This window comes from Chaetodon trifascialis, chromosome 18, assembly GCF_039877785.1.
Source record: "Chaetodon trifascialis isolate fChaTrf1 chromosome 18, fChaTrf1.hap1, whole genome shotgun sequence".
Classification (NCBI taxonomy): Eukaryota; Metazoa; Chordata; class Actinopteri; order Chaetodontiformes; family Chaetodontidae; genus Chaetodon; species Chaetodon trifascialis.
The window spans coordinates 18,590,072-18,615,120 of record NC_092073.1 but is presented as its reverse complement, the minus strand read 5'-3'; the positions used below and the strand labels follow the sequence as shown (position 1 = coordinate 18,615,120).

Sequence of the window (25,049 nt, the reverse complement as noted above, 5' to 3'; positions counted from 1 at the left end):
TCATTGCTGAGAAGAACACACTAGAGGGGTTTATATGGGATGCCCACCCCCCTCCTTTTCCAACTTGCCCCAAGTCCACCGCAGACGGAAATGAAGGAGCAAAGTGGGGGAAGAGGTACTCATCTAAACATGTTTGGAGAGGAGAGAGAATGCCTGGCTCTGTGCTTCTTTCAGGTATTAACCTTGGGATTTACATTTGACATTCAAACAAAAGACCCCTCCTTGACCTCCACTCCAGGATGCAGCAAGACTCAGGGTTAACTCCCAATGAAAGACAACTACAAGCAGCATGGGGCTGCAAACACATGGGGCTCACATTGTGAGCATTACTGCATGTCAATGCATAACTTAATTAATGGTGTGAGTTTTGTTTAAAAAATTCAGTTGACAATAAAAAAATTTTCTTGCTCAGTTCAAATAATATTAGTTGGGGGGGGCATGTGTCTTGGAGTAGACAGAGCCTGACTCATGGCCTCACACATCAAAAAGCAGGGGTAAGTGACAGATCATTGTTCACAGCAAGCAGCCAGTTCATCTGTCCCCCAATCACCACCCTGGACGAGAAAGCACAGACCCCCTCACGGATGCCACAACCGGCTCCCATCAAAGCTGACACAATGCCACATCTGCAATAACAGCCCCGGCCCCGGGAAACTGTGTCTTTAGCCGCCCAAATTTACACACAGCCCGCGAGCAAATGGGCCCCTAAAGCGAAGCACTTCACCTCTTGCTGCCATACTTCACACCGCAGACCTGAGGACGTTTTTACGGCGGCTACAGCAAACACAGGAGGGGATGAGCGGCGCACACATGCAGGCGTGACCTGTCGTGTTTCTCCTCAAGTATGTGAGAAAAGAAAACACACACTCTGCATTCTTACACACAAACCTGCACATCTGCAATAACCTACAACAGGGCCTCAGCTAAGCTGTCAAACGACTTCATCGATCGGAAGTTCAGATCGCTTGATTCAGATTTACTTGACTCTTCGCTCTTTTGTTCCATTTTTTTTTTTTTTAATTGCCATCTTCGATGCCTCACTCTGGGAGAGCAGTTGACCGGACTAATTGTCAGGTCCGTTTGGAGTTTCCAACAGGCCAAAGCCATGGAAAACAAACCAGCCCTCTCTCTCAGCCCCTGCTAAGGCAACTCCTGCTCCCACTTTTTTCCTCCCATTTCTTACTTCTTCAGACAAATGAGAAAAAAAAGCTGCTTCCACAAAGAGAGAGAGAAGTGAATGAGTGTGTGCATGCATGCATTTCGAGCATGGTGAGGTGTGTGACTGTCAGTGTGCTGTTTGCAAAGGCCCCGAGTGTATTAAGATTCCTGAATGTGTGTAAAATACATATCTGAAATTACAGTACGATATCTTGAGTCTCACACCCTCTTCATCGCCACTTTCCCCCCGCCGTATGTACGCCTTATCCAAAGACATCACCCGGCTTGAAAGGTGCCTTTAGCAGGCTCCTTGAAGCGGGGAGTGGGGGTCCCGCTCTGGGACAATGATGGTTGAGGTGGAGGGGAGCTGGGGGAGAAGGAACACATAGCATATTAAATCTGCTGGCGGAGCTGGGTCGTCCGCGTGGAGAGCCAGAGAGCCAGATCTGAGGCATGCCCTGAAGGGATGGCTGGGCCTGGGGATTAGGAGGCCAAGGAGAAGCCCTTGCACACCCGAAGACCCCTTCTTGTCTCTGCTCGCACGCAAATGCATCCAGACGTTTTGACGCTTCTCAGGTTTGCCATCTCAGCCCAACTTTTCAGAGCACTCCTCCGAGCCTCGCAAACCACACCAGCGTGCGCACACACACATTTCCATCCGCTCTCATGCACAGCCTTTCTTTCCTCCATCACTACCTCTGTCTGACTTCGTCCTCTTTCTTTCCCCACAGTGTCTGTTTCATTTGATGTCAACATATCAAAGTACCACATCATCAAAGTGAGAGATTTCTTTTGGGGGCCATCGACTCAACTGCTCAACTACTTATATGTACAGGAAGCAACAGCTAATCAAATTACACAGGGAATTAGTGCAAACTTTCACTGCTCGCGTGGTTACTGTGCATTTTAAAACTTAATAATAATAATTGCGACTCTTTACACCTCTGTGATCCCTGAAACAGAATAATTTAGAAAGGACACAAAGCTCACACAACCTGCAGAAAAGCCTGCAAAACAAGCGAGCAAACACTGAAAATACACTACAGCGCTCGTTATCTCAAGGAAAATCAACTTCCTCACATCACCATCGCTTTAACAAAACATTTGCCACCTCTTTGAGCGACGCGGGAGCAGCATTAGCACAACAACACAGCTCATTAGGGCGTCTTGCATACAAACCTGATAACAGGTATTCTTCCTGCAGGGTGTAAAAGGCCTGAGGACAGAGCCGGCCTTCGGCTGTGAATGCAGGGGCCTTAAAAAGAGGAGAGGGCCATACCTCAAAAGCTAATAGCATGTCATCTCCCTGCATTAACATGACAGCCTCTATTCTATCAGGTCGCCAGGTCACGGCTGTACTCGGCCAGCGTTGCAATGCATAATTTTACTTAAAAGAGTGCTTAAAGTTGAGATAAAACAGCACGCTGCTGCTATCTGACGGGCTGATTCCTGCAGAGGGAAGCGTTATCCGCCTGCTCCTCACGCACGGAGCCGAAGACGCAGAGAGCGGCAGTGATACATCTCTGCTGGCTACAGTAAGCGAATGGCTCCGGGTTGTGCATCTCATTCCAGCAGATTAGCATCTTAAACACTGCTGCATTCATCGCTGCTGCTGCATCATAATGAGACAAAGTGCTTTTTTGGGGGGAAAGGTGCACCTGTTAGACATCAGTATCCCCCTTGGTAGTTTCTTTTAGGGCGAATGTAAAAGTACCAAAAGCTGTTACAAGTGTCCTCATATAATATTCATTCAAATTATTACTGGATGATGATTTTGTTGGTAATATGAAGCTGTTTTTTTATATATTATAATACATTGCACATTTTTAAAAAAGCACTGACATCCACATGCTGTGTAAAAAACAGGAATTAAAGACATTAAACTTGCGTCACAGATTTCACTGAAATTTGATTTAATCACACTTTGTGGAAAATACATGGCACCTAATATTTAGCCTACATTTTGACAATTAAATCAGATGCCATCATAATTTAGATTAAAAATAATAATCACACAGAGGTAATTATATGCTATTTTTATGTGTCAGTTTTATTTTAAAATGTCAGACAAGTCACATGCCACAAAAAGCCAAACACTCAGGGGAAAATGTGCAGCTCTATTTGCTTAATCAATAAAGAAAACTATGATTACAAATGATTCTCGTGGTGTCGTTTTAAAAATCTAAAATATCAGGCCAGAAATCTGCTAGGTTTAAGGCCTGATCCGTCTATGCAGAATTTTTCGTGTTAACTGAGCTGAATCATTGACGTGACAGTGATTCATTTCCTACTGGTAGGCCCTGTGAAATGTTATTTTGTTATTCTAAATAAAACAGGGGACATATTAAATGACAGTTTATGTGACAGTTCCTTCTTAATTTTATTAGACTAATGGAACCAAGACTTGCAAAAAAAAAGTCTGCTCAAAGCCAAAAACTACAGCCAGGATGAGTGATGGAACATCAGCCTCATAAAAATAGCTACAAGGAGATTTTTATCTGTGTGAACTTGCGCTGTTAAACATCTTGTTTGGTGCATTCACTCACTGCTCCCTCTCAAGGCAGCCAGACCCCCGTTAATAATTTGCCAAGTGTCAAAAAAAAAAAAAGGATTTGAGCTGCACCGCATGGCTGAGCACCTCGGACCCTCGTCGTTTGGATGAAACCCGAGAGCAGACAAGCAGATAAAATGTGGAACAGCTGGCCAGGACAGGAGGGAAAGTTTCAAACAAATATCCGCACATGTGGAGGCTCCCAAACGTTTTCATGTCCCGGACCACCAAAACGAACACACACACTTCTGTTGGAGAGATTTTTTTTTCACCCTGTGCAAGTCCTTGTGAGAGTTTGCTTTTTTTTTGTTTATTTGTTTTTATGAAAGAGACAAAACATGTGATTATATTAGTCCTTATGCATTTTTAATTATGGTAAATCCTGTGAATTCTAATAAACTAAATTACGGTGACTTAACACTATTTCTAATTTTGCTTGGAGCCCCATAAAACTCCCCACATGGACCCCTGCAGAGCCACAGACCCCACTGTAATGGGCTTATATTTCATTGAGCACATGCCTTCAAACATGCTCTGATGTGTCTTTTTTTTTTTTTTTTTTTTTTTTTTTTTTAGTTAAGCACATAATAATATCAAAACTCTCCAATGCAAATGAAATTGCCAGATTGAAACTGAATGATTTCCTGCATCTAAACGCTTGGTTTCCAGACAGTGACACTTGTTTCTGCAGAAAACGAAAATGAGAGTGAAATGAACTATTTTCTTTTAACAAGCAGTTCAATGCAAAATCTGACATTAAATATTACTACATTGTCTGCAGTGCAAAGATTCTTTGTGTGTGTTAAAATGCCTCAAATTGACTCCTAAGTTTTTGAATTACTACATAAAACAGAAATGTTTGACTTGCACAGTGCTTATAAAATGTAACAGGCCTGTGAGTACATGTTAGAGGTCAAGGCGAGGGTCACTAACAGGCTTGGGTGCATTTTAAAAAATAAAAGAGTGTCCCTGCAACTGTTTCTGCACAACTCTAACAGGATAAACCGAATCAATAACAGACACTGAAATATGATCACACATGCACATAAATATGCATGACCCCCACCACCCCCACCACCACCCCCCACGCGCGTTTCTTCAGGCAAAAGTCCAATAAAGTTTCATGTCTGCAGAAGTTCATGAAGTTTCAGTGGAAAACTCCCCACAGATTTACGCGTGTTTCTCCTCATCCAAACACAAGTTTTTCACCAGCGCTGAACTTCACGCAACTTCAAACTACTTTTAAAAACGCGCATCTGGCTGTCGGATACGTGTTAAGTGTGCCATCCGGGGTTTCTAACAACCAACACGTATTTCACAGAGAATAAATCACACCCAGGCCAAGTGGAAGGCAGTCTGCGCTGCATGTTCGCCTGGTTTTGGGATCTCAGACCGAAGCTTTCATCGCTGATTTTTTTTTTTTTTTTAAGCTGCTGTTTCACACCAGCGTTTCCCCTGTTAATCCACTTCATGTCTACATTTAAACTTGTGTGAAATCCCAGCGTTTTGAAACGTGAAGCTGCTTCGCAAAGTCCGACCGCCTCCGTTTCACTAAACTTTAAAAGTGGACAAATGAGCGCAACAATGTTCCAAGCCCGTTCCGCCTGTGTGTGAATTTACTTACTTCTTTCTGGGTGATTTCCCCTTTAAATCTTCACTTTTATCTTCTTGACGGTGAAGAAATATATCTGTGTCTTCTTTCTTCGTCTTATTCTCTTCCTCTGCTGCAGATGTGCCTGCCTGGGACTTTTTTTTTTTCTTTTTTTTTTACGCTGCAACTCCAACTCCAAAACGGCGCTGCCAGAGTTTTTCCTCTTGCCCGTCTTTCTCCTCCTTCTCACAGTTTGCTGTGTTCAACCACCGCCGGACCAACACCATCAGCCTGCCTATAATATCTGCCGATAGCAGACCGCAGATGTGCGCAAAAACAACATAGGCGTCAGGGAAGCGCATGGAGAGTTGTTGTTACATTTAGTGCGCTTTTTCGAGGAGAGGAGAGAGGGCGAAGTGTGGGACTCCAGCTGCTCCTTCCCTCGCTTGACTCCTCCCTTCGGATTGCTCCCTCCTTTACTCGCTGCCTCCCTCCTTTTTTTCATTTCGTGTACCCCCTTTCTTCCTTCCCTTCTTCTTTTCTTCCTTTTATGTAAGACAACGTTTTTCGGAACTTTCATCCTGGTAACTCCCTTATTTCAATTTAGCGTTTTTCTGCAGCAGGGATCAATGAATGTTTATCTTATTTGTGGAGCATAAACCAACATTAACTCCGTTTGGCCATCTTTCTGCTCCAGGCCTTTTGTAGCACATTTGGAAGTCCACAACTGACCCAAGTTAGACAAGATAAAATGTTTTCAGTGACAAGAAAGTTAGATTTTCTTTATCTTAGGCAACAGTTCCCTTTTTGTTTTCTCCTTGTCTGCATGTAACTTAGTTAACAGTGTTTGGATGACCCTGAGGAGGCAAAGGATGACGTTAAGGACTCTGTTTCATGACAGAATTTTCTTTTTCAGCTGCTAAAACTGCTCCGCTGCAGAGTAACATCACTGAGAGCTGCCAGTCACTTTCCTTAAAAGTTCAAAGAACAGCAGGAAATGTGCTGCTCTGTGTGCATTTACAGAAATCCTCATTATTGAACTTACTGCACACGTGTAACATGACATTCAGCACAAAGTCAACCTGCATAAATCAGTTAAAAAGACAAAAAAAAAACAAAAGCATCCACATCAAACTAATACACCCTGTTAAAATCTGCTGTTTAATTACATTTAATTCACATGACAATTAACTGTTTGGATAAATTATGAGAATCATACATTGATTTGTTTTGTCATTCTGCAGATCTTTTAAGGGTAATTAAATTCAACAGTGAGGTTAAAGTGACATTTCTACACACAGGCCTCTTTCTTAATTATATAATTTAAAACCCCCAATTTACATTATGGAGCAATCTGACTCACATATTGTTGAATAGTGTCGATGTCAGGGAGCTAAAATAGTCTCCTGGGCTCAGCCTTCAGAGTGATACCTTATGCTGCGGTAAAGCAGAGGGCAGCCTTCCTGTAGGGTTAGGTTATAATCAATATACATAATCAATATACAGGGAAATTATGTGGTAAGAAAGGTCTTTAGGGTGCTGTTTCAATCAATGAAGAGGTGGGAGTTTGGAGAGCAAAATCACCAGTTAATCGTTTAACCAGGATTTGAATGTGTGTGTGTGGCCGAGAGGTCAAGTCCATCCAGACACAGATGGTGTATTTATCCTGACACGCATCCAATCAGCTGCTGTGGCAAATAGAATTAGTCTGTAATTTAAAGGAATTTTCTGCCTCAAAAAATGTTTTATAAGCAGTTTCCCGACACTTATTATGCCAATAAAGTCTGCATTGACTAATTACTGCCTTAATCAATCAGAGCCAAAGCGCTCCTGTCACAGCTGCCAACGTCTTTGTCATCAATAAACCTCCAAACGTTTGAATTTTGATTTTGTCAGAGTAAGAAGATGGATTTTGAATGTAAAAGTTGAGCGATTGTGATGAGTCTTTCACCAACTATTAGAAATATTCCAGTCTTCCAAAACCACAGTTGAGCTTGAACTTAAACTCAGTGTCCCTACTGATTAATAAATCTGCAGATGCACGTAGTTTTTCCATGTAATCCACAAAATGTCAAAATAAAATCACGTGTTTGTATTTGATTATTTAAAATTTCATTTCAGACGTAGTAAATAAGGTTAAGAGTAAATGCTACACATGGTCAGTAATCATCAGATTATGAGCTGTGATATAAATCAGTGTCAATACAATGAAAATGCTCGCGTCCGTGACGACAGGAAGTCGAGCTGAGAGAGGAGACAGTCAAAGGTGCTCTGTAAGACACGACTAATTCTCCTGTCAGTTTGTCAGGCGGTGCTCATCTGGCCTGGACTACACAGAGATAAAGTCCTTGTTATGAATCTCTCAAAGAGAATCCGAGGAACGTGGAGGTGGGGGCGAGGTGGGGAAGAACAAGAGGGTAAAGGAGGAGGGAGGGAGTGCACATGGGCATCAGTAGGGTTAGCGGCTCCCGAAAGTATTTCATCAAAGAGGGCCAGGATCCTGGGGATTGAGATTCTGCCTGGAGGCAAGTAACCAATGGTCTCCCAAGAACATATTCCAGAGTAGGGCTCGCAGAGCCAAAGCACACATCAAAAGCACCTCTGTAGCCAAAGCGATTCTGGAGGAGAAAAAAAGGGGTTCGGGTCCCTTCTTGGCCCCCTTTAAGCCCCAGATCTCACCCCAATTAAGAAGGAACTACTGTTTGTTCCAGACCCTGAGATCTACAGACAGGGAGGTGTACTCACTAAGGTAGACACTCAGGCACGCTCACAAACACACACTCAATAACCAATCACAAGCGTGCACACGCACATGCTCACTCACAAATTGTCACTTTTCCTCACAGCACAATCAAGAATGTGGAAGAAATGCCGTTCACTGAAGATCAGCGTCTGAGCCCTGTGCTTATTTTTCAAAAACTGAGCGGCTGACAGAGCGTGCTTCCAGCCTCAGCCGTGATCTCACTGAGCTAATATGTAGTGCTCAGCGTGTCCACGTATGTTACACGAGTAACAGTAAATCAATACTTGGCAGAATGTTGTGTAGGCATTTGGATTTTTGCCTTTAATTCTTCGCCGCTGGACAGATGTCACTGTGAAATGGATACGGCAGAATAAGCATATTATATCCAGACAGATGTGACCGCTGGAAGTGCACCGGCTGCATGAACAGAGGAATGACACGGCTCCTGTGCTTTTCACAGCACAGAGGCAGTATTTTAAGATAAAGGACTGTCCTCAGTTAGTACGGTGATAAAAAGTAGCATCACCGCGGTTTGAAAATACTTCAGCGCAAGTGGCAGTCTTTCAATCAAAATTTGAAGTGTAAATATTAGCAGGAAAACGCAGTTTAAGTATGAAAAGGACTAGTTTTCATCATGCAAAACGCCACTGTGAGTGTTATGTTTATCAGACGTGCATATTATTGGACTACTTATTGTGTGTAAGCAGCATTTTAACGCTGGAGATAATGTTGACTTTTGCATGTGTACTGAAGTATCACATTATGTAAAATGATCATACAAAGCGTTTGAATGGAAAATCCTAACCTGCAAAGTAACCAGTTCCTACAGCTGTCAAACAAATACAGTTAGTATTTGAAAAATGTACTTACAATACAATGTACTACAATAAACCATGCAGTATTTTCTCTTTTGGAGCTAACAAACTAAGAAATTCTCTTTCAAAACTGTTGACAGTGTCTTGTGGATTCTTACCATCTGCAGCAGCGTAGCTGGTATTGTTTTCACTTTGTGAGTCCGTGTGTGTGTGTGTGTGTGTGAAATGTGGTCTTATAGACAGATATTGTAGCAGGAACTGCCACAGAAGCAGCTCTGAGTACTTTGCCAGGTGTTTATGTCTGTCTGTGCACATATTTGGTCACCATGAGGTGTGTAGGCCGAGTTTGAAGATGGGTCTGGTCCGAGCAAAGGCATCAGAAGAAGGAAGTAGGGAAGGGGTCATTGTCCCCGGCCCCTGTCCATTTTATGCCCCGAGCTCATGTTCGTTTTAAGTCTCTGATCACTCTATCAATCATTCCCATCCACTTCGATACATTAGGTGAAACTACAGACCATCCTGCAAAGAGATCAAACCAGCTGTGACGCTGAATCAATGTGTATGGAGCAACGGAGCACATTACATGAGAAAATGAGTTTGGCCAAAGATTTATTCAATATGACTAACTGTCCTCGCATGGTCGACTTTCATGTTACCTCTGTCTGCACTGACATGTGCATGTGTTGCTGAAATTTTCCCTCGTTTGATACGAGGAATTTTACACCGTCTATAAACTAATTTCCACAAACTAGCAATGTCAGATGTTAGGGGGGTAAATGTACGATTCCACAGTTGCGCAGTGATATGGTTGGCAGGGGTAGTTCGGTAGAAAAAATAGTTCCTACATGAGTCTGCCGGCAACAAGGTCTATGGATTATCTTGAAGTAACCAGGTCCTGATTTATGAAAAGAGACTTTGCTGTTGAGTGTTTCAAATGTGTTTTATCGGCCTTTCGAGCATCGAAGCCGAGTGCCCTCTAGTTTCATTACATTTGAGAGAAGGCAGACTTCTCTACAGCTGGCATCTCCACAACTCACACCAAAACAATCTAGATGGCAGCCCCTCAGGTAAGAGGACAAAATGTATTTTTGTGCCAAAAGTGTGCCAACCAATAACCACCTGACCAGAGATTTGGGACCAAATAAACCACAAACAAGAGCTCAAGTAAGCTCTGGTCTACTGTCAGGAGTGTATTAGAGGTTAGCCCACCACAAGCTGCGTACATAGAGCTCAAAAACACTCCGTCTACCTCCTTTCCTTCTCTGTTCATGTTGGTTTTTCCTACTCTCTTTGCTTCTTTCTCACATGTGCTGTACCTGTACACACTTGTACATTCAGTACACTAAACACAGCTCCCCCCTCATCTCCTCCCTCCCCCCCCGCCGGAGGTATCGGGTGGCTTGAGTGGGCCATTAGTGTGAATGACTGATAAGACTCTCAGCCCCCAATAACCAGAGAAGGATATTTGCAGTTATTTTGAATCCGTCAGAAATAATAAATGCCAAACTATATCCACTTGGGCTATTTAAGCAATTTCCCCATGATAACATCCCGTGGGGATTTCATGTGGAATCCAAATGACGACATAATAAAACCACGATGCCTGCACCCCCTTATCAGGCTGGATTAAAAGGGAATAATGAAACAGAGAGGGTTTGGAGCCTTGTGTGGCATGAATATGATTATCTAATGGACTCCAATGGAAAGGCATGTTAATTCCGCTTTAACGCGAGACCTTTCCCAGACTATCTCCTGCCCCTGGCTCCTCCTAAGACCCCCTCTTCCTCCCCCCACTCGACCCGTTTCTCTGCCTCTTCCTTTAAGTTTAAATAATCGTTCTGCTTTTTCGCACAGAAGTCATTATGCCCGCCGTCTATCTCTGTGTATGAACGTGAGCATGGGAGAGTGATAAATCCAACCCCCTCGTCTTTCACCCTCTTTTCCGGTCTGATTGGACTGTGTTGGCCTCTTAATTTTCAGACAAAAGCACTCTAGGCAATTATCAATATTCAGATTTTTTTTTCTTGCACAGAGATCATTGTTGCTTCAAGAATGTGGGTCACCCATATAAACTCAAATCAAAGTTTCTGAGCACCCAGTTGAAATCATATTACATGGTCTGATACTGGGCTGAACAAGCCTTTAATGGGCCAGAAAACAAAGTATCGCAGTGAGGAGTCACTTTAAACATGTACATCAAATTATTTATTTGTTCGAATGATCATTTTTTATGAAAGTTGACATCAAATTAACTCTAATAAGTGAGGACTTTGTGGATTTTTATGTAGTCCAGGCTGAATTAATACAGATAAATTTTCAAGGTGGCATTCTCCAGTTATGAATGCATTTGTTAAAGTATACAACATGTCCACTTGAAGTTGTTGCACCTTTGTTTCAAGGGCAAACTGCTCATCCAAAAAAAAAAAAATCCCCCAAAAAAACAAACGCTAAATAAAGATTTAAGTCATGTTCAGGCTTTGCTGTCAAGACTCTGTAAAGATGTTGTCAGACACATATGCCTTGTGTGTGTATTTTGCAATAGGTGTGGACTGATTAAAAAGACCTCTTCTTTTGATCAACAAGAAACGAAGTCCCTGACCAGTTAAGACCCAGGGTGGGGGGTCATTATTAGGCCCATTAGGGCCGATAAGACTCCTTGAGCCGCATAGTCGAGTCCATTCTCATCCAGCGAGGCACGGAGCAGTATTGTGGATCAGTGCGCACATCCTGAGAGCAGACGGAGCTCCCACAGGACACAGTTAAAAAAAAGCATCAATATTTCATCAAACTACTCTCTCTTTCTGGTCCAGATCAAAGCCTCGACTCCCACAGTCCTACAGGTAGAGATGGCTCTTTTGTTTTTGCTCCTCAGGTAGAGCAGCAGTCAGACTCTGTTCGCTTTTGGAAACCTTGCAACGCTCAGCCCATCCATCTCACAGCTTACTGCCTCACTTTTGGAAGAGGAGGTAAAAGGAAGGGTAGAGACTGTGAGGGTGAAAACATGTTCCAGAGATGTCAAGAGATTGAACTTCTTGGCCTTGTAGTGCTGTATTATTTCCTATTTTTTCCCCCAGGTTGGCCCATAGTGAGACTAATGGTGGAAGTAAATTGAGGGTGTTGTAATTTGTCTTTGAAAGCCTGAAATAGAGTTGCATTCCTCACTGACATCTACATCATCATTAACAAATGTGCTGCCTCCTATGATTAGGCCCATTTGCTAGTGGTCAGCAAGACAAGTTCAGCAATGAGCTATAGTTTCAGCATTGTTCATCAGGGGCCCAGCATTTTGCAGGTTTATATGTTTTCAGTGCGTTTAATTAACTTAATCTCTCATTATGTGTGTGACTGCTCAGCTATGCAGCCAGCTAAACAAACGTCCAATAAAGGCTGAAGACAGTTTGATTGATTGAATTTTTAACTGGACACAATTGTGAAACTGTGTAAACAGAGTTGGACAACAAATTCAATGACAGAGATTACAAATCAGAAAACAATGAGAGTCCATAAACAAGACTTAGATGAAAAATTGGTATAATAGCAAGGAAGTTGGATTCACACATAAAGTAAAGATTGGTGTCTGGTTAAACTGTGCTTCATGAGAGGAAGAAACCAAGTATGAAAGTTCAACATTAAGACATGTAAACTAGTAATTTATTTAGTGAACATACACATAGAGTCCACAAGAGTTAAAGTAAAAAGAGCAACACTTATCCTGTAAGTTAACTACTTAGAATTTTGCATTAGCAACACATTAGCTTCAGGGAGCTAGCATAGTGGCTAGCTTGCTTGGCAGTAAGCTGAGGACAGAAAAACTAAATTCTACGACGAAATCACAAATCAACAATGAGCTGCAATAAAAGATGTACCTATAATGCTCCAAGAAGGGTATTTGAGGAGGGGATAAATGACGTCTGTATTTGCTTGGACACAGATGACAAAATGGTGGACATCAGTTAGGCAGCAACTGCCATAGAACTGTGCCGTAAGTGGTTGCTACTAGCAACACAACCTTCAACTGAAACCAACTATAGGTGGCACAAGAAGTTTGTTTTAGGATCATATCCAAGGGCAGATGTCAGTAATAAGTGAAGGCTAGCAGGGGTTTAACAGGACGGAGGGGGAAGAACGCAGGTTTTAGATTTTCACACACTTTTTTGCCTTAAATTGAGAAGATGTCAAGCAAAAACGAATATTAAAGGTACTGTAATCAATATTTTTATATGAGCAATTTATCAAATGACAATGGAAAACAACGTCAATGAAAGTGAACCTACAGAGAAATATTGTCCTCTTGGCTTTAAAGAGCTCTATGATGAGCTTTGGCTCATTACTGAGCTTTCCGACCAACAACTTTATTGTTTTGGTTGACTCTCACTGGTCTCACGGTGCAAATTCCGCTGTAGCAGGCAGCTGTTTTTAGTGAAAAAGCTGACAGACACAGGCTGGGTTTCCATCCAAATGTATCACATATTGAAACCAGGTTGGAATAAATGTGTGTTCATCCACTATGCGTATATTTAGGAGCTGATTCAGAGAGATGAGCAGCAGGTGGCGCTAATTCTCCAGCTGGGAAACCTTTATACAACTGCAAGACGAGGGAAAACCAACATCTGACCTCAAACTGTGAAGAAAACGTAATTTAACTTGATGGATATATGACATTTCTGTTTGTTTCATGTATTATGTGCTGAAGCTTGCATCAGATCTGTGAGGAGAGATGAGGAGAGATTTTAATCTGCAGAAACAGCTTCGTTTCTTCTTCTTCTTCTTCTTCTTCTTCTTCTTCTTCTTCTTCCTCTCTCGGGGTGGAAACAGCTGATCAGTGAGGTCAGTTAAAATTAAATTAAATACATCAGAAGCTTTTTTGTTTTGTTTTTTTAAAGGCCTCTAAGCTTAAAAACTTTTTAGGAAGTTTTGTTGAATTTTGCCATTTCCATAAACCTTTTCTGTATTTATCAAAAGAATAACTCGTAAGCAAATATATGTTCTGTGTTGCACTGCGGGGCGACATGTGTAATTGACAGGTTATTGTCACATGATAAACAGTAACTGTCCTTACTTCTGGTTATTTCATCAGAAACTTCAGCACTATGAGTTTTTAAATGCACTTTGTGTGCATCTGTCTACACATTGCTGCATACATTACATATTATGATTTACTGGGATCAAGCTTAGTATTTACATTATGATCTACTACCGATTCAGGAAATATCATGGAATAAAACGTTTTCCTTATATCATTGTCGGAGGACCACATTTGGCCTTCTGCCCCCTATTTGCTTATACTAATGATCAGGGGAATCAAATATAATTACTGAGATTATGCTGCTAACATTTAATCCACAACTTAACTGCTTTACTTACCACGAAATCCATCTTTGAGTCTTTTAAATACTCCTCAAGAGGCATGCATACGTGGATGAACTCATGGTTATGGTTTTTGGAGTAAATACCAAGAAAAATGGGGGTAAGATTTTATTTTGTGGGTCTCATATTTTCCTATAATTACTTAGAATGTAACTGATATTTAACTGTAAATTTATAGGAGGGCTGCTCAAGTGAACAATGTAATTTGGAACTGATTAAAGGGGAAACAGAAAGAGTTTCAGCAACTCCAATTAAATGCAAGTGTAACCTGAAGAGTCTTAAAGACAGCGCACAGAACGTCAGCTCAACATTAAAAATGTAAAATTTGTCTACAAGCACATTATATGGACAATAAAGTTTCCAATAAGAAAAAAATGATGAATAAATATTTACATGGATTTAAAGCATTGGATCACAGCAGTCCATTTAAAAAATATAACTGGAAATCTGCTTAGAAACTAAACACATATTATTTAAAATTTAAGAACTTAATCAAAATTTTGTCTTTTTGTCTTTTTGTAAATTGTACAGTTCTTTACTGACATTTCTTCAGAAATGACAGAATCCATAAAACAAAGTGTGACCAAAATTGACCCAGCAATTGTTTTTTCACCACAATATTAAGCAGTGACATGTTACATTGTTACATTGTTTCATTGTTAATGTAACTGAATGGAAATTCTTCACCTTTAAGAATAAAGGTACAGCAAATAGGAACTAAACACATTTTAGAAAATGAGATCATGTGATCCCGCGTGTCCTTACAGAGACAGAACGCCTTCTTATTTAATCCACCTTGAAGTGTTAGCATGTTTGTGCGTGGCTTTGTGTTTGCCATTATACGTGTGTAAATGTGTTTCTTCCTCCCCCGTATCAACCGTGGTCTCCTGTCGTCCCTGAACACACCGGCCCTCTTCTCCCCTCATCATCAGCGTCAATCTATGGCTGTCACTCGGAGCCGGACAGTGACTAACGACACTCCCAGTCAGTCAAACACTTATCACCACACAGGTAACACACAGGCCTGGAAATGACTGACATGAAATGGAAACGTCTCTCATTCTGTGGGCCCGGGAGCTGAAGTGAAATATTAGCTGTGGGAGAGATGGCGGATGATAAGAGGCTCCCTGTTTGGGCTGAAATTGTGGAGGTCCAAGTTCTATTACATTTCTTTTTACGCTGAGGAGAGGAATGAAGATCCTGTTTGCTTGGATAAAGGATCGCTTTGCTTTTCCATTTCCTTTCCTGTACGCACTATTTCACTGTTTTCTTCACAATACGCTTCAAATTTGCCAATGAGCCACTCTCTAACTCTCACGATGAGCCAGTTGTGACTTGTTACAGCAGTAAATGGTGCTCATGTAGCCAGTGGGTCATTGTTGACACATAAGCCACCGTCCCAGAGGCTTTCTCCACAGAACCAGACCTCAGGCCGGTTGAAACCAGACTGCGGCCCACTCAATGTCAGTGGGTCACATATGCTTACTCTGTCTCTCCTATTACTCATACACTCCAGCATGTCCTCCCTCTATTGCTCTTTTTCTTTCTCTCACGTCTCCTTTATGCACACACACACACACAATTCCCACTTTGCAAAAAGATGGATGGGATGCTCCCAAACCACAGGTGCTGCTCCACTTGTGAGTCTTCCACAGACCTGCTCAGATTTTTTTTTTTTTTTTTTTTTTGCTTTTTACTGTTTTCCCCAGTGGTGATTACTACACTACTTCAGTTGTGGGATAATGAGGAACATGGAATATTAGTGACACAGTATACGATCAATCTGCCTGTCTATTAGCAGCTCTTTGGGAAAGAGAATCTTTTGCAAGAACGAGACAAGAGCTCATGAAACTTGATGTTCAACGCTGCTCCTCAAGTCACGGCCTCCCGTCCAGACTGCCACTAGATGGTGGTAGTTTCATCTTCAGTTTGTGTGTTTGCTGGTACCTCTCCCTGAAACCTAAACCACGGGCTAACTCTGCTGTGCAAGCTGCACCACCTTGTGGTCGATGCTACCAGCAGCCCGTTCTGACAGAGTCTGGTTGATGATTTTTATCTAAATAATCACAATATAAAGGAGAGAATCCCAACCAAAGGTGCCTTTAACCCCAGAAGGTACTCCTGCAAATACCAGGTGTAACTAAGTACAATCACTCAAGTGCTGTACTTAGATACTCATACCTTTATACTCTTCTCCACTACATTTAAGAGGGAAATGTTGTACTTTCACCCAGCTGCATTTTTTTTAGCGGCTGTAGTCACTTCTTCAGCTGAAGATTTTTCATTTCAAAAATACAGGATGAGCTTATGAAATACAACACATTGTTAAAATTTTGCCGCTGGTGTCAAATTGTAACAAAATTTATTTTTTACAAATAAAAAGCAGCCTCTACTTGGTGCCCCTTGTTATGTGTCAGATGTCTGTGAGTAGTTAGTATTTCCCCTCCGATCTTCTCAGTTTCATTAACTTGGTTCATTAAACTTGGTAACTTAAAGACCCAAAGAGGCAAAAATAGTCAAAAAATAAATAGAAATTTATGTCACATATTTTGTTTTTAATCCAGATCTTTTAGGGCCCCGAGGACTGGACTAAACTAGCTAACTGCATAAAATGTGGTTAAAAGTATCATCACCTCAAGGTGCCGCAGCAGTAAAATGCTGCTCACACACTAATGCATCAGTAACAAGCTAAAGGTGTCATATATAGTAATGCATCAGTCACAGGGGAAATTTTACTGCAGAATAATTACTTGTGCTTGATCTGATTTTCACTCAGAGGTTCTGATTGATACTGAGGTGACAGTGGCAACACCACAATGTAGAAATACTCAGTTACAAGTAAAAGCCATGCAAAAATTTTTTACTTACCTAAAAGCACAAAGGTATGAGCATCAAAATATACTTTAAGTACCACAAATAACAGAATCTAGAACAAAATATTTCAGAATAGTAACTGGTGAAAACAAAAACTGATGAAGGAGATTTTATATAAATATAAAGGGATCAATTAAGTTTTATCTTAACCTATAATATTACATCATCAATTATTTGTTGATTATATTTTGTATCATTAAATTAAATGTTGTCACACAAATGTAGTGGAGTAAAAAGTAGAATATTTGTCTCTGAATTGTAGCAGAAAAAAATATAAATTCGCATACAATGGAAATACTGAAGTAAAGTACTTGAGTAATTGTATTTTGTTACTATCCACCTCTGCCTTTACTTAGATAAAATTCTGTATGCATGAGTTTTACTTGTAGTGGCGTATTTTCACAGTTTATTGAACAGAGTATTTTATTTTTTGTGGCATTTTTAATGATGTAAATTATCTCAGCACTTCTTCCGCCACTGGTTTCTAATCTTAAGCAGAGTTAGTTTCACAGTTATCAACCACTGTCATGCCTCAGTTTCCATTAACGTGAGGCACGTGTGGCCTGAAAACTAGCAAGCAAATGGCTAAAAAGTAATGGTTGAGTAAATGATTGAGTCACTCCGGTTTCTTTCAGTCGAGATGGTGGGAATATAGATGCAATCCCGACAACTGAGGAAAAGAAAAAGAGATCAAGTTTAAACAAGGATTCAGTATATGGTTTTTCTGCAGTTAAATACTGTTGACAGGGTACGACAAAGGGCTCATCTGACAGGACTGGTGGGATAAAAATCCAAAAATAAAATAGAATCACTGACACAAGGAAACCTAATACAATAGTTCAGGAAACACTATTGTCTCACTGAAGGTTTTAATGTTGAATTGCTGCTAAAAAGATCTGGCAAATGTGAGGCCATAGCTTTTTTGTGTGAATTGTGGGCTATCACATTATAAGGTGTCCTTGTTGTTTTGTCCACTTCATGCGCCAAACAGATGCTCTCCAGAGGAATCAGTTGTTTTAATACTGATCTTATTTAAGTTCAGTTCAGTCATTTTATTCTCCCAGATGGGAAACTTGTATACAGAATACAATAATGCTACGAAACAGTCTCTAAAATGTTAAGTTACATGTGCAGATTAAGCAGAGTTGCACAGGGGGCAGATGAGCTTGCACTCCTGTTGCACTTGAACTGAGGCACTCTAGATCTCTACATCTACAGCCTGAGGGAAGAGTCTCAAACTCAAAGTGAAGGCAGTTGTTTGCAGTCTTATTACAGACGTGGCCTTGCTGAGAAACTGCTGGTAAAAGGCAGCCGTTGGTCTGTGTCATCTAAAGGCCACCGTCACTATCTAGCTCTGGTGGTTTTTGTCCCTGATGTGACCAAGCAATCACAGAAAAAGTAAGAATAGATTCGATAAGGGTCAAACTACATCTGCTGAGGATCTGGTATAGTCATGCCAGTCAAATTCTTACCCAGTGCAGATCACATCTGATCTTATTCCCCATTACAACATCAGTTCTGAAACAAGAAGATAAATTTCATTTTGCAATAGGACATGACACGTTTCTGCAGTTTCTCCTTTTCAAAGAGGGCTGAGAAGAACTGGACTCGCACGATGTGCCGGGTGGTAATATGCCGTTACTGCTCTAAAGCAGGATCATGTTGTTATTCACTTGGCTGATGGTTTCCTGTCGTGACAGAAACAGGTAAAATGAAAGAATGTGGTCTCACCTAAATTCAGCAGGTAGACAGCAGTTGTCTGGGGCCAACCTCAGTGGCCACAATAACATCCCACGTTTTGTTTTTTACAGTAGATTTGTTAGACTGGAGCTAACGTGTACTGTGTTTCTCTTGTTTTCTTCCTCCACCTGTGTTTCCCTTTGCCTTTCTATGAGCCACTATATGTACATTTGATAGCTGAAATTCAAGACCTTTGAAGTGAATTTCCAACTCTAAACCAACTTTAGAGCTTAATCAAACATCTAAATCCACTGAGCACACAGTCATACTTAGTAATTTGTTTTACTTCAGGGAGATACTGCAGAAGGATCAACCCATGCTGCCAACCTCAAACCTCAGCTTTGATTCTTTGTCTGTATTTCCTAATTTCAGATTTATGTCAGATTGATTGAAGTAGTTTCTGTGCGGAGGTGTCGTGAAGCTGTGATTATGAGACGCAGGGCTCATCGCCCACAGCTCACCCATCAGAGAGGAATGAAAAGCAGGCCGCCAGCCCACCACTTAGGCGTGCATGGCTTTGATGTTCTCAGTTTTTAGTGGCACAGGCCACACAAGTAAAAAGAAAAAAACTCCCCTGCTAGCTTCTGCATTGAATTTCATGCAGATTGTGTGGCGTCTTTGACTAAAAAAACTTTGCATCCCAGCATTCAGCATGCTGCTTTTTGAAGCTGGCAAAACTGAAATTATGTGCTTCGAAAGCTGTGGCTGCACATGGGAAGTTCTTGAGGCCTTGACACACGTCTGTTTGTCTGTTTGTCTGTCTGCCACCTGTCTGAGCTGCAGACGTTGTGTGGGCATTGTGGGAACATTCTCGCATGGCAGTTTGAATGGACATCCGTTGGCATCCGCTGCAAAACTGCCAAGTCATAGCCAAACTCAGCCGAGGCTGAGCAGTTAAGAGTCGGAACAGGCAATGGCACAGACTGTCAGTGAGAGGATGTCCTGTCAGATCGAAAACATTGTTGACCACATTCAAGTGGGTTTTCCACCACACTATGTACGTTACACCAGTGAAAGCAGTCAAGCACTTTCTCATGCATATATAAATTGTTGATGTCTTTCATCATCATTTATAGTATACGCACTTGAAACTACCGTTGCACCTCCGTCCAGCTTGTTTTTGTGCTGTGGAAACAGAGTAGCGATGAAGAAAACTGCAGAGTACTTCAGATTTTTTTCTCATTTTTAATTGTTGGTCTATAACTGGAGGTCCAAAATACAGTTGTTGTTGTTGTTGTTGTTGTTGTTTTTAGTTACAGCAGCACATGAGATATACATTGGAAATACACGATACACTAATACAAAAAACAAATGTAAAAAATAGAAATGTAAAAACAGTATTTACAGTAATGTACAGTTTATACAATGATTCCAGAAAAATTGTGCCAGTGTCTGTCAGAATATGGATGTAATGAAAAGAAACTGTCTTTCCTTTTTTTTTTTTTTTGTTAGTAAGTTGAAAATGTTATTGTTGCTCTGCTAGTCGCAAATAATGCATGAAGGAACAAATGAAAAATCCTATCATGAACTAGGCTCAGGTCTCAGGTTTAGGATTTCAGGAAAATGGGTATTTATATGGAAAGAGCAGGGGTGGTATCAGTGTCTGACATGATAGAGGGACGTTTGGGAACTGGCTGGGATTTACTGAGCCCTCCTTTGCACAGGCTGCCAGCACACATCTTCACCATCCTGATGAGGTCCTCTCTGAACCGAACTCCAATGAAGACGTACAAGAAAGGGTTCAGGCAGGCGTGAGTGTACGCCAGGCCCTTGGCAACCTGTCCAGCTACATCAAAACCAAATATAGTGTTACAGTCAGTGATAGTAGTATTAGCTGCCTGCGTGGCCTCCACTATCAGCAGAGTATTGAATGGCAGCTGAGAGAGAATAAACACAAACACCACAACAAGGATGACGCGTAGGGCCTTATGCTTTTCAAAGCTCCTGGCCTGCAGAAGTGTGCGGATGATGACAGAGTAACAAAAGACCATAACTAGTAGAGGAAGGCAGAAGCCCATGCAGATCTGCAGGGACAGCACCAGGATCTTAGTCCGGTTGTTTATGTTGTTCCAGTAGACCAGGGTACAGAAGGACTGGTTCTTTTGGTTGGTCTTCACCTGAGCGAAGATAAACTCAGGGAGAGCCAGGAGAGTGGAGACAAACCAGACACCCAGGCAGACAAGTTTGCTGTAGAACAGCCTCTTTTTCTTCAGGTTCTGGGCTTTGATGACTTGTACGATAGCTATGTAGCGGTCAACGCTAATGCAGGTGAGTAGGAGCATGCTGCTGAAGAAGTTGATTTTATAGATAGCGGAGACCAGTTTGCAGACACCGACGCCAAAGTCCCAGCCCTTGATGGCATCGACAGCCCAGAAGGGCAGCATGCACAGGAAGAGGAGGTCAGCCACAGCCAGGTTTAGCAGGTACACGTCGGTCATTGTTTTCAGGCGGTTGCGCACTGTGGTGTAGATCCAAACCACCAACAGGTTACCCATGGCGCCAAGGATGAAGATGATCCAGAAGAGAGGTGGTTCGTACTGCCCACGAAACGTCCTGACCCAGCCTCTGTCGCACATGCCTGTGTTTTGAGTCACCCCTTCACCATAGTCATCTGAGTAGTCAGAAGGGTCCTGCAATCAAAAACAGATCATCTGCTGTGGTATCGAAGAGCGTTGTCCCTTTTTTCTGTTTTTGTTTCCTGTCAGGCGTTTTTTTTTTTTTCTGTTCTTGTTACCCAACTCACTAACTGCTGTCAGGTTTTCATAACATAACATCGCTTCTAGCGGGAATGCAGTAACATGACATGAAACGCTGTCTGTGACGTAAACGCTAACCAGAGCGCAAAGAAACTGCTGTCAGGTGCAGGTGTTGTGTCTGTGCAGGAGAAACCACACTACTGCACAACTTCCTGCTCCTATCCAAGCTTGGAGGGGGGTGAACGATCCTTAGGGGGTATACAGAAAGGGGCCCGCAGCAGAACTCAGTACCCCAAAAGCATCAAATTTAGATTTAGGGCAGAGATAAAAAGCGGGGTGAAGCTGCGGCTCAGGTTTTCACAAACAACGGAAAATTTGATGCTGATGCGGCTGTGAATGTCACATTTGAGTATCCTACAGATGTCTGCTTTAGATAAATCTACTGTACCCGTAGCATGGAGTCAAAAACATAAAAGCATTCGAAATGTGTTTAATAAAGTTTTTAAGTGTATTCATTAAAATCATGCTTTAAACACTACAGCATTTAACTAAACATAGACACATATGCACTAAATATCAACAGCGTACAAGCATCAGACTTTTCTCTACAGGGTCATTGTTTATCATTTGAGTCATGCTTTCAGATAATTATGCCAAATTATTACTTACTGATTCGGTATAATCAGCTCCTGTGGTCATAAAAGTTGTAAAAGGCTCATCCATGTTATCTACAAAGAAGCAGAGCATTTTTATATAAGACAAAACACCACAACCTTGTAGGAACAAGGGAATAATACACCATATGTGCTTAAAGGCTAAATAGAAAATGTTCTGTAAATTTTCTACACTTTGTAGCGGCGCAATAAATACTTACTCACTCAGTGATGAGATGTGGCGATCGACCTCTCAGTTCTGTGTCTTTGTCTGGTTTGTACAACTGGCAACTTTAGCAACCAGTCTCATCTTCGCTTGCTTATATGGTTTCCCTTTAACCACAGATCACGTGCTGCTTGTATATCATTCCATCTCTGTCTGCACAAAAAGCACAGGCACACCACTCTCACTCCTGTGTATTTTGAGCCCCAAATACAGCTGCATAGCTCCAATTAAAAACGACTTGTGAAGAGTGTGCCAGTTTCAAAGGGAAGCTGCGACTTTTCGACTGAAACCACCCAACCGTGGCCATCAGGCTGGAACCAAAACAATACACCCACATTCCTTCCACAGTCGATCAAGTTTTATCAAGTCCAAGCCCATTTTTGACACACTTTAGTGTACGCAGGTGGAGCATGTCACACCACAGATGAGTGATGCATGAAAGTGAAAACCCTGAGAGGCAATACAATAGGTGATCCTGAGATGCTGTAAGCCCACCATTTCAAAGCGGTGTTTTAGCGCCTAAAATGACTGTCCAAGCAACTATCAGGTTTGCTCTTATATGTCCTCGTACTGGACAAATGAGAGTCAACCGTGTGAGGGAAGTGACAGTTTATTTAAAGAAATAAGCTGACGCTTCTTTTTTTCAAGACTGCTGTCATGTCTGTACAGTAAATATGAATCTGGAGCCAGGCGGCAATTAGCTTAGCTTAACATAACCACAGGCGACTCCGCAAAGTTACCATTGTTTTAGAGAGATCAAGAGATACGGTGAGCTTATGAGTCATCTTTAGTTGTTAGAAGCTGGATTTTTTTGTTTGTTTGTTTCATACCTTTGCACAGAGCCAGGGTAGGTATTTACCCTGTTTCCGTTATTTATGCTAAGCAAAACTAACCAGCAGCTAGTTTAGCTTCGGCAGACAGATATGATAGTGGTGTCAATCTTCTCCTCTAATTCTTCCAAATGAAGTGTACCCAGATATTTCCCAAAATGTCTCATTCTTTTCCATCCAAGTCAAATTTTACTGTGTGACTCCAGTTTATACACCAGCCAAGGCGCTGCACGCTAAACACTGATGCTTCCAGAATCAGCTGCTGCCAAGCTAAAAGGCATTCATGTAACATTTTCGGAAAAACAAAAACAAGAAACGTCTGTGAAGACACGGAAAGGCGAAGTTCGTTGGTATTGCCAAGAGTAAAGGGAAATGAATCAAATGACAAACAGTCACATAGCTGACCACACTGGCACAAAACATGGCAAAGAGAAAAGTCCCTGACATACCAACAGGCTCACCTGAAGCGTAAATGAAACTGACTAAAAAACCCATCAGGAGACCGGGACTGAGCAAGGTTTGAGCTTACAAAGCCAGTGATTACATGGTTTGAAGCCTTTATTAGTCGAGTGTTTAAATCACTTTTCTTGTGTTTTCTGTGAGTGTGTCTTACCCGTGTGAAGGCTCTCTGTGGAAGCCCATCGAGTGCTATCTTCTCACAGTGTCACTTCCCGGCCTGGTGTAACTTTTTCAGTCTTAGCATATCATGAACACTCGACGCAGAGCGTGGGGCCGTCAGCACTTCAGAGCTCTACCCAATGCAGGTTGCGTTTCTCGGTTTTGATCACAGTGAGGCACATGGAAACGGCCATGTCATGATCAGATGACTATTTTCCTTCTGGGAACAAGATATGAAGAAAGTGGCAGACCAAGAGGTTTCATTCACACAGCATCACTAACCACCAAAGCGCAGCTAAGTGACTGTACTGTTTTTATCTGTACACATATAAAACGCCATGTGTGCAGAAAAGAGAGCGTGGCAGACTGCAGCAAGTAAAAATGAAGATGTGTTCACTTGTAGACAAAAATGGAAGATAAAGCCTCATCAGGTCCCAAGTCGAAGAGCATTTTAGTGCACTGTACATACTGTAGATGTGTATACTGGCTCAGGGAATGTGACAAGCAGGGCGTCCACACAAGAGGTCAAAACAACTGTGGGAATCATCAGCATCAACAGCAGTGCATGAATATGTGCCATGTGTGCTGTGGAGGTGCTGCAAGGTGGATACCAGCTGTACGGAGGGAGAGAGTGAAGCATGAGCCAGATTTATGGGCTAAGAGCCCAGGTGAGCTTAATCAGCTGAGGAGGGTCCCCATGGCACCTGATCGCCTCCTGAGGCTGGACAGGAGAGCCTCCAAGGCAGTGGGAGGGGCATCGCACCTATGTTTATTTGTACCCATCTTTGTTCAGCTGGATGTCTATTTCTGTCTTTTCCTGTGGGATTTTTTTCCTGTAGGAACCTGGTCCTTCATGCGAAGACAGGAGATTCACAGTGCTGAGACACCAGTTTTATTACACAGAACGGATTTGACTAAGCATGTATGACCAATACAAAAGCCTTTATCACCATCCTCTGCTACAGAGAGTCACAATGGCGAAGTCACAAAACAATATATGACGTAAGAAGGTGCCATGTCTGCATCAGATTGTCCATTTCTCTTCCTCTACTGCTGGTCAACGACTGCCATGTGATAATTCATAGTCTACACTCTACGTGAAAGACCTTCAATCTTGAAACAGGTCAAGATGTTCAAATTTCTAACCATTTCAGTCAATGTGGAACGTCCTGCAACCCGATAACAAC

The 25,049-nt window shown here is 41.9% G+C and overlaps 2 protein-coding genes across 3 annotated transcripts in view; both read right to left on the bottom strand.

Moving 5' to 3' along the window:
• The window catches only part of gli3 (GLI family zinc finger 3), a 92,534-nt gene extending 86,805 nt beyond the window's left edge, over positions 1-5,729 (bottom strand). Inside the window, exon 1 of the mRNA XM_070986142.1 lies at positions 5,334-5,729. The gene's annotated coding sequence lies outside the window, so the exon portion shown is untranslated. The remainder of the gene's footprint in view (positions 1-5,333) is intronic.
• A 14,612-nt stretch (positions 5,730-20,341) lies between these two features.
• On the bottom strand, positions 20,342-22,489 carry LOC139346878 (C-C chemokine receptor type 9-like). Of its 2 annotated transcripts, none has more exons than XM_070986220.1 (3): positions 22,414-22,489; positions 22,205-22,263; positions 20,342-21,469 (listed from the first exon to the last, which is right to left on the bottom strand). In XM_070986220.1, the coding sequence occupies exons 2-3, from the start codon at positions 22,256-22,258 to the stop codon at positions 20,411-20,413; spliced, it is 1,113 nt and encodes a 370-aa protein (XP_070842321.1). In that variant the 5' UTR covers positions 22,259-22,263; positions 22,414-22,489; the 3' UTR covers positions 20,342-20,410. The 2 variants fall into 2 exon arrangements, with proteins under 2 accessions (XP_070842321.1, XP_070842322.1); XM_070986221.1 differs by having other exon boundaries at positions 22,410-22,460.
• Positions 22,490-25,049: the final 2,560 nt, after the last annotated feature.